We start from the raw sequence: 10,599 nt of genomic DNA, 5'->3' as shown, positions 1-10,599 counted from the left end.
TCTCTTATAATATTTGAGACATTCCCAAATGATAAAATCAATTGTATGGGCTATTCTCAATTGATCCACTGACTAATTCTCAAACAATAAATTATTTCAAACTAATATTCTTAAGGACCTTTGAATATATGCTAGAATCATATTTTAAGGTTTTTAACAAGACAACATTGATTCAAAATTTCTTCTGTGTAAATATACTAGAAGACATACGACATAGTCTCAACAGATAAAATGGTAGTCTAGTGAGTAGATAGAATGGTTCAGTCTTCACATACTTGATACAGAAGTTTTTAAAATGTCTTCGTCGATATAGAGTTTTCGAGGGTGATATCTGATACTCAACTACCAAATTCTAACCTAGTCCGAGACTTGACTTAGTATACTAGAAATCAAGAAATAGTTTTGATCATCTAACACTCACAACAAGCTTGAGATAGCAAAAGTTTTGGGTTCAATCGAGCATTTCTCTAACAATCCCCCTCCCCTATCCCTGTCAATTTTAGTGACAAAACTATTCAATACATATTGATTCAATATAAATAAACTTTTCAACTCAAAATCCATTATGCTTGATTTCCTTGGTTCTTCAACAAACTCCTTGAATTCTTCGTACTTCAAGTTCTTCTACGGTTTTGTATGTGTTCGTTCAGCATGTTTTTTGTCGAAGATCTGTAACATTAACACCTTATTAGCATACTCAAAAAGAGGTTTGTTAGAATGAAAGTTCACTCTACTCATTGGTTGTCATACAAAAAAATAGTATCGGTACCTTTCTCAAAGTTCAATTGCAGCCTAACTTTGAAGAATTATTGTGGTGATATGTTCTCTCCCTTAGTCAATAATTACTTCTTTAAATTTAAATACAATATAGGTAAAACCTATAGACAATAAACCACCCCACCCCCTACATAATGCTCCGAGAAGCCATATGTTGTAGTAAGATACTACATAATAATTCTTCATTTTTTGTCAATACAATTGGTAAAGGCGAAAAATAAGGATCATAATGAATTGAACAAAAGAGTATCCAAGACTGGAGAACACATACCAGCTATTAGTTTAGACGATTTCACCAAGATACTCGGTTTGCATCAAGGATTCGTATGGGTACAAGTATCTCCTACAATATCACATCTGCTCTCCCCACAAAGATATTACATTTAAGCACAAGTTCAAAAGTACTCTTCCGCATATTGATGTCATTCTCAAAAAATAACATGAGCGACCTTGACTCCAATTACAAGAAAAGGATTTTACTTGGACATTAAAAAATTCGCTCGCCAGTTACAAACAAAGTAGATTTGTATCCAATATTTCTCTTTCTTATCGCCACTTACGAACAAAGAAGTTAAAAATGACGATCTTAATGTTAGAGTCACTAAGATACAATATTTTCGCGAGAAAACTTTGGCCATTGATATGGTGCATCGAAATATGGAATCCGGGAGGTGATATTAGTCATAGTTGATAGATTTACGAAAAATTCTCACTTTGTAGCACTAAGTCACCCTTATACAACTCAGTTAGTGGCCAAAGTTTTCATCAATACTGTTAGAGCAAAGTTCGGTCGAACTCACAAGTGTTGCTATCTCAAGATTATTGTCAAATTTATAATCATAACCATATATTGATTTCTAGTCTACAATTAGTTAAGTATCGGATTATGATAGAAGCGTAATTCAGAAATGGACATCCCGGCAGTCATCATTGCGTTCTACCGTTTGAAGGCGAATATCAACCGAAGTTTTTGGAGAACTTCTTCAACAAAAGGTAAGTGAAGACTGAACCACCTATTTCTCTAGTTATATTCACCCTTCTATCAATGTGAGGATGTCGTGTAACTAATTAGACTATCATAAGCATATCAAGAATTTTGAGTCAAGTTTATCTTGTAATTAGCTCTCGAAATATATGACTAAGCTTAATAAACATTTCATACTTGATGAATTTTGGTTAAGAACAATTTATTTTTCGCAATCAAAATCATGATTCAAGAATTATCATTGGAAAATATCTCGGAACAGTAATAATTTTCATTGATATTATTTGGGAATGTCTCGAATTGATTTAGAGAGAAATACAGAGCTATTGTAAATTCAAATGTAAGACGGTGTACATACCAGTCTTACAAACTAGGAAAACTGTTAAGGTCTGAAGCCGTAATACATGTACTCAGTACACATAACGTAGTAGCTGTATTTCGACAATACACTTTTGGTACACATACCCGTATGCACACCTTAAAAATCCTGTAAACTCGTGAACCCGGACCGGTACACAAACCAGTACGTGTACTAGAAAAGAACTGTTGGTCCCAGAACCAGTTTGGTATCCATAGAGGTACATGTACCATAATATTTTTGTGAAGTCCGGAACTAGTTATTGTCTTAAGGTATCCATACCAGTACATGTACCTGAAAAATTCTATGAACACTGGAACTCGGTCATGTTATAAAGTATATATATCGGTACATGTACTTTGACTTAACTGTTCACGAACATGTTAATTAGTTATACCTTGTACATCTACTTACCATGTCGATTAAATTCATATGTACATAAATTATTTCTCCGAGATAATTAGCATTTGAATAATCTCCAAAAGTACCATAGAAAAATTTGATCACATAATTGTGACTCGAGTTAAGTCTTCAATGTTATATGAAAATTCTCAAGCATATAGATCAGTTGGCTAGTTTCGACTAACCGTTCATGAGCGTGGTCTTTTGTACACGGTTCGGTTATGGTTCATCCTAACCAGAGTGTATATCTTGTTATGTTAACCAGATTCAAAGATTCATCTAACGGTGGATATTTTTTTCTTGGTTCCAAAGCTATATCTTAGCTTAAACCTAAAGCAACTTATTGTTCGAATGTCTATAAAAGGGGAACCTCAAGCAATCGGGACCTTTGAATCCCGACACTATTTTTATTGGCGTGTTTAGTTATAAAACTAGAGTCGACATCTTCCTAAAACCTTTTTAAGGTTTGACGAGTACAAAGACTTCATAGGGATTTGTGAACCAGGTCCAGTTATTGCTTATCGCTCGAGTATCCTGATCTTGTTCGATTGTTGAGATGCTCACTTGAACAAGATAGATAGAAATCATCAAAGTTCTCTTCGTCTCAGACTTTTATTGATTCCACAAGTTTAATACTTGTGATATGAATAATAATCCAAGATGCACTTCGGTTTGCATAAGTCCAGATTTTGAGGTTAGCAAGACTTTGTCTATTGCTATCGATCTCCAATCACCTTGATCTACGATCAAAAGGAAATCACACATATAGGCTTATCTGTGGGAGGCAGATTGAGTTGAAGCAACTCTTAGGCTGTAAAGGACGTTAGCTAAGAGAATCAATTGCACGGAGTCCTACTGAGAATCAAGAGGCGTAAGGAGCGTGATTGTAAATGAATTGTTATGAGGGTTTAATTCTGTCCCAACTACATTCCAGTCTGAAGTTAATTGGTAGTAGGCTAGTGTATGTAGCGGCTTAATACAGTTTGGTGTTCAATCTGGACTGGGTCTCGTGGTTTTTATGCATTTGTGGTTTTCTCATTAACAAAATTTCTGTTGTCTGTGTTATTTCTTTTCCGCATTGTATTGTTTATCTTTATAATTGAAATATCACAGGTCGCGTGTTAATCAATCAAAGTAGATACATCCGTCCTTGTTTGTTGGATACAACTTGATTAATTACTTGGGAAATTGATCTTTTGAATCACCCAAGTACTCTCACACGTAAATCAGGTACACGGACTAGTCTATGTGAACTTTCTGATTGTGAGAGAAAGAGATATAACTCTAGATACTATTCCTTGATTAAGATTCATTAAGTTGAAATCTCGGATTTGTGTTTAATTTTTTCCATACAGATTTTCTATGAAAAAGTTGGTGGTGTATTTTGGCACCCTCGCGTCTTCAAATACTATTCGAAAGTTATATGGTTTACCTGCAACAATTTTTTATGACTGAGATGCAGTTCTTTTGAGTGGTTTTTGCAGGAATTATTTAAAACTATGGGTACTTCCCTCCATCTGAGTACGACATATCACCCACAGACGGATGGTTATACAAAACATGTGAATGCTTGCTTGGAGTCTTATTTACGTTGTATGTGAAATTTAAGGCATGTTAAGTTGGTATTTTGGTTTCCCCTTGTTGAGTGGTGGTTTAATACCTCTTGCCACACTCGCCTCAAGCTTACTCCCTTTCAAGCTCTTTACGGCTATCCTTCACCGCAGTTTGGATTACATCCTGTATGTACTATCAGTAATGCAGTGACAGAAGATTATCTGCACCAACGAGGGGTTATGACAGAGGTGTTAAGACAGAATCTCCTTTCTTCCCAACATCGTATCAAAAAACATGCAGACAAGAATATAGTTGAAACGATCATTTGAAGTTGGTGATTGGGTGTCTGCAACGATATAGGAAATTTTTTGTCCAGCTACGCAAGATTCTTAAACTTGCAGCGAAGTTTTTTGGTCCATATACAAGGTTTTAGAAATAATTGGAGTTGTTGATTATCGTTTGCAATTGTCATCTTCTTCAAGGATACACCTTGTATTTCATGTATCATTGTTAAAAAAAAAATGGTGAATGACTTATTCCAAAAACTCTACTTCCTACCTTGGATAAAGAAGGCTTGTACAAGATGCAACCAGTTAAGGTTTTGAATTCCAGAGTTATTATCAAGGGCCGACAACACGTTCCTCATGTGCAGGCTCAATGGTCTCATATGGCAGAGGGTGATACTTTATAAGAGGACATATCGTTCATCAAAGCTAGTTTTCCCAAATTGATCCTTGAGGATAAGGACTCGCTGAAGGGGTGGGCATTGTCATATCCCATCCATGTTAGGGACAACCACTATAAGGCCGACCCTTATTTAAGTACCTTTAGTTCTACACGTGTGTCTGGCACGTGTTTCCCAGACACACTTACTTTTAGTCTGGCTAGTAAATCTATTTTGAGATGGCGATTATTATTGCGTGTTTTTATTCTTCCGCCTTTTTGAGATTTTTATCCTAATATTTACAGTGTAGATCCTGTAAGATTAAATCTGAGCATTCAATTGTAGTGTAGATCACTACAATAAGCTCGATCTACACCAGAAAAATTTGAATTCTTAACAACCCACAAAAACACTTTACTTCAACGATATAATGAAATGAAGGGGAGTTCGAGTAAAAGGTTACCTCTCCTCTGAACATCTCTAGCAGCACCTCCTTCAAGTTCTTCAATTATTTTACACTCTCAAAACCTTCGCCGATAAAGGCAAATAAGGGTTTGCTTCCAACTCAAGGAGACGATTTCTTATCGTATGAGAAACCCTTTGTCGATTTGAAGTTTTTCACCCAAACTTCAACAAAGGTCATAGATACGGTGATCATAAGTAAGTCGAAGAACGGAGATTGTTTGGTGGTTTCTTTGAGTGAACACCGTACTAGTTGAAAAGAGAGAAAAACAAATATGAACTGAAGTGAGCACAAAGACGGACCAGCCTTGTGCAAAGGTGTGCACTTTCACCCCCTACCAAGCTGGCTCCTAAGCCTAATTTGAAGAAAATTTTAGATTTATGCTTACTTTCAAGCTTGTTTTTGCTTCTTTACAACCCTAGCTCAGCTGGCTTAATGGGTACGTAAGTTTAGGTACCCTCAACTACGAAATCTCGGCTTCGCTCCTGAGTGAGCAGTTGAAAAATTGGCAACCTAAAAAAAACAATACTATCACACGACTCGTTAGCATTTAGGAGGACATAAATAACATCAAACATTCATGTGTTCAGGTAAGCCAAAAAAAGAAAACAGGATAAGGGGCCTAAGAGCAACCACAGTGGACGATCAAACCTATAACTATGGTCCAAAGACGAGACACAGCGGGACGGAGTAAAGACTAAAATTGGACCAAAACCAAATTCCAGACTGTATTTGGTCTGGGACCAAGACCAAAACTATATATAGTCGAGCGAACGTATAATGTTCATTTGTCACCGGGCGTGTATATAAACTACGCTTCACATGAAACACATGTATAATCTTCGTCCCACGAACATGCGTGTATATAAACTACGCCTCAATGGAGCGGTGCTGAAATGTACGCCCGTCAGGGCGTTGCTGAAGTTTACGCCCCATGGCAGGCGTTGATATAGTAAACGCCCCAGTCAAACGAACATTATATGAACGCCTCAGTCAGGCGTTGAAACAACCCGGCGTGCATATAGTTCACGCCTGAAATTGAGCGGGACTTTTACCTCCGCCCCACAGTTGTAGCTTCCATTTTCGAATTTTGAAAATACTAGAACTTTTTTAAAAGTGACCCTTATCCAAGACCTTTGGCCTTAAAAATGCTTAATAATTAAATCAATGGTCAAAGAACACATGCAATGGCCTAAAATGGACTTAAAGTTCATAAATACAACAGGTTGACTGAGATTAAAAAGAAGTTTACCTTTTTTATTTAAATTTTCCATGTGAGGGCATTTTTATTTTTGGTGATATAGGGGAGTTGAATTCGTGGCATGCCCAAAGCCCATATTTTTCACGAACATATCCAAGATGTCACGTACATATTCAAAAGCTGAGCGGACATTATAAGTACGCCTGAATGAGGCGTTTATTTACCCATTCGCCCCATCAGGCGTTGATTATGCGTACGCTCCATCTCCCGGCGTAAACTTTATGAACGCCCCACAATCCGCGTAATCTTTACCAACACCCCACAACCAGCGTAAAATATATCAACGCCTGAACGAGACGAATTTTATACCTACGCTGCACAGCCAAACGTAAATTATACATCCGTTCGACTAAATATGCTCCCCTATCCTAGCGTCACGCTACAGACTAAACTCAAATTTGATTCGTTCGTTTTGGTCTTTGATCTTTGATTATCGTCGTACCACTGCCGTTGCTCTAAGGGCCTTCTTATAACGGGTTGTCTGTGTCCGTGCACTTCCTATAACGTTAATTAAATACGTACAAGAAAATGCTTAATGTACCAAAGGTCCACCAAAGCCGATCTCTTGCCCAAAATGTACCAAAACGATCTCTTATCTGAAATGTACGTTGTCTGCCGTACAAGAGAATTCTCTCATTGTTTATTAAATTGTTTAGGATTTCTCACCCCGTGTATTTGCTACCCCCATCCCCAAGCACGCATCATTCATTAATTATACTGAAACAGTAAGTCCAAAACTGTATGAGAAAGCATAACTTATGCCAGCAAAAGAGAATCTTAAAATAATTAATACTACTTGTATTTTCATCACTTAATCCACAAATTACTGAGAGATCGGGCTTTCTTTGTTGTTGTTCCAACCAAATTTATCAAAAATAGCTGCATTCACATCTAACTCATCATTCTCATCTCCTCTTCACAAAAACATACCCAAATATTACCAGAAGCACACAATTGGAAGCCCTATGACTTGCCATCTTCGACCCTTCAAATCTTTGAAGACCCAAGTTACAAATTCAAATTCATCCCCAGTAGAACCTGTTATTCTGTCTGGAGCCCCACAAAAACATCTAGAGTTAGGATTTCAGTTTGAAGAATACATCATTGGAAAAGCGAAATCAGTTCCTTTGAGACATCCATTGACAATTCATGAAGCCATGAGATATTCACTACTTGCAGGTGGGAAACGGGTTCGTCCAATTTTGGCAATTGCTTCATGTGAATTAGTAGGAGGAAATGAAGAAATTGGTCTGCCAATTGCTTGTGCTGTAGAGATGATTCACACAATGTCGTTGATTCACGACGATCTTCCGTGCATGGATAACGATGAGCTGAGACGTGGAAAGCCTACAAATCATATAGTTTTTGGTGAAGAAACAGCAGTTCTTGCTGGTGATGCTCTTCTCGCTCTATCTTTCGAGCATGTCGCTACTCGATTGGCAAAAGGTTTGTATTTAGAAACCAAAGTGTTTTGCCTTAACATTTTCAATTAACTCAATCTAAACTATTCTTTCTGTTGCTGTTGCTGTAGTTGTGTCAGCGGACAGTGTGGTTCGGGCCATAGCAGAGTTAGGTGCAGCAGTTGGTTCAGATGGGTTAGTTGCAGGTCAAATTGTGGACATAAAAAGTGAAGGAAGAGAAGTAAATTTGAATGACCTGGAGCATATACATGTGCACAAGACTGGTAAACTCCTGGAAGCTTCTGTAGTATGCGGAGCCATAATCGGAGGTGGAAATGAAATGGAAGTAGAAAGATTGAGAAGATATGCAAGATGTGTTGGCTTGCTATTTCAAGTTGTTGATGATATTCTGGATGTAACAAGAACTTCAGATGAACTGGGGAAAACAGCAGGGAAAGATTTGGCTACTGACAAGGCAATGTACCCTAGGTTGATGGGGATTGAGAAAGCCAAAGAATTTGCAGATGGGTTAGTGACGAAAGCTAAAGAGGAACTCTCTTATTTTGATGAAACCAAGGCTAGGCCTTTATACCATTTAGCTAACTACATTGCCTACAGGCAGAATTAGGTAGGAGAACCGCTTGGAGGTTCACTCCTTATGCATCCGATAATCGGGAAAACAGCTTTCCCTTGTCATATTTCAAGGCTCCTGATAAGAGTGTTGTGTTGAAAGTAATTTAATCCTTTAGTTGTACCCAATTGGGTTTTAGACCCGTCTTTGTTTTAACACAATCTATGTGCTGTAAACTGTTTACAAGCCTATATTTTATAGTATTCGAGCTTCTTCTTCCGCAGCATTTCACTTTGCAAATATGACCTCGAAGTATTTACAAAGAAAAACAAAGCCAACTTCTCAAATGTTGATAGGTTGATAGGAAGTTGCTTTTTGAATCCTATATGTATGTACACCTTTCATCATCCACCACGTGTACAGAAAGAGACACGTGGAAGGCATGCAAAACAAGATATCAAAACATGATAGCAAGCATCTCATCAGAAGATGCCACCGGTCAGCAGATCCGACGGTCAGGGACAAAGGATCGCAGAGATATGATGGCTCAGAGGAGCACCAGATAATACCCCTTGGGTGTTAATACACCCAATCCCGAGGAAGGTCCCAGATCAACGGCTGAGAGGAAGTTTGACTGACACAGATGTGACCAGACAAAGAGACACTTGCCTGACACGAGCAGACATCCATCTACCCGCATTAAATACCAAAGAGATATACACGTGTCAATCAGCTCGTGGAAGAGGCGAGGATAACCCTTCGTATTCAAGCTCAGGCCGCAGCATATGCCGAAGACCTCTGCGTAATGGGCACAAAGCACAAGAAGATAAGATTACAACGGCACCTCAGAAGTAGGACCCACGTTCCAACCCTATAAATATCCCTCTCCACTAAGAGAGAAGGGGTCGACCAATCCAGAGCAATTATAAGAGAATATAAGAGAGAGAAATAGGAAGAGTAAGTAACCCCCTACTTCCGCAGACCTATGTATACTCTAAAGTCATTCGACTATCCTTGTAATCATTCAATACATACTGAAACACCAACCCCGTGGATGTAGGCCTTAGTGCCGAACCACGTAAATCTGTCTTATTTACATTTTAACACTTTACATTCAGCGTTGAACTTCATGTGCTCTACATTTATACTCGATTCTCTGTTTATTCCTTTATGCGAACATTATTTATGATAATATTCGACTAGACAATGACAAGCTCGAAGGCTTCGAGTCGATGAATCGATATAATCATCCCCTTTACACATACAACGTACAATTCTAGAATCAGACTGTATGCGAGTATTGTTTGTGAACACGTGGATGGATTCGTGATTTATGTGTTCACAATATGGCGCTAGAAACAGGGACTTTGTCCCGGTAAAAGATTTATCTTATCCTGTGATTTCACCTTAAACGCGCATTATGGTTGTGCCCTATTCTGGGTTCAGCGTGCTTTCAAAACCTTTTTTATTCTGGGTTCAGCGTGCTTTCAAAACCTTTTTTATTATGGGTTCAGCGTGCTTTCAAAACCTTTTTTATTATGGGTTCAGCGTGCTTTCAAAACCTTTTTTATTCTGGGTTCATGGTCTTCATTTTCACAAACACCATTTCAAAACAGACACATCCATGGCTATCTATCACAGATTTGCACGTGAGGCGTTTTTCTTTTAAAACTAAGACTTAATAATCCATATTCATGAGTTCTCGCTACAGATCTACCTTTTCAAGAGTTTTTCTTTTCAAAAGTAGTCTGAAAACAAGGTCCATGATTGTTTATTAGAGGATTTGTATTGCGAAAACTAGACCGATGGAGTCTTTATGTTTCTATTTTACTAAGGCCTTTGGGCAGCTCATTTCCTTTTATTCCACAAATTTTGCGGATACGAATGGCACTAACCCGATCCTCGTGGATATCTTCGGTTCTCTTTATTTATTCCCCTATGCAGAAAAGGACTAAAAATGGAAAAGATACTAGAGGCAGGAAAAACCAAAGCCTCATCAAAGGAGACACCGAGGATTACCCCGGTCATGACCCGAAGTAAGCAGAAAGGAGACAAAACTAAAACAGCTACTCAGAGGCAGGATGCTGCGGAAATCACCTCACCTATGAACATTAACTCCATTGCAGCCGCGGCTCTCAAAGCAGCAACCACAAAGAACAACGCA

General features: G+C 38.1%; 1 protein-coding gene across 1 annotated transcript; it reads left to right on the top strand.

The window, feature by feature from the left end:
* Nucleotides 1–7,429: 7,429 nt before the first annotated feature.
* On the top strand, nucleotides 7,430–8,492 carry LOC113272546 (geranylgeranyl pyrophosphate synthase, chloroplastic/chromoplastic-like). Its single transcript, XM_026522369.1, has 2 exons — nucleotides 7,430–7,910; nucleotides 7,996–8,492. Exons 1-2 carry the CDS (start codon nucleotides 7,430–7,432, stop codon nucleotides 8,490–8,492), a joined length of 978 nt encoding a protein of 325 aa, XP_026378154.1.
* The last annotated feature ends 2,107 nt before the right edge of the window (nucleotides 8,493–10,599 follow it).

Source organism: Papaver somniferum, chromosome 4, assembly GCF_003573695.1.
Source record: "Papaver somniferum cultivar HN1 chromosome 4, ASM357369v1, whole genome shotgun sequence".
Lineage (NCBI taxonomy): Eukaryota > Viridiplantae > Streptophyta > Magnoliopsida > Ranunculales > Papaveraceae > Papaver > Papaver somniferum.
This window is presented reverse-complemented; position numbering and strand designations above follow the sequence as displayed.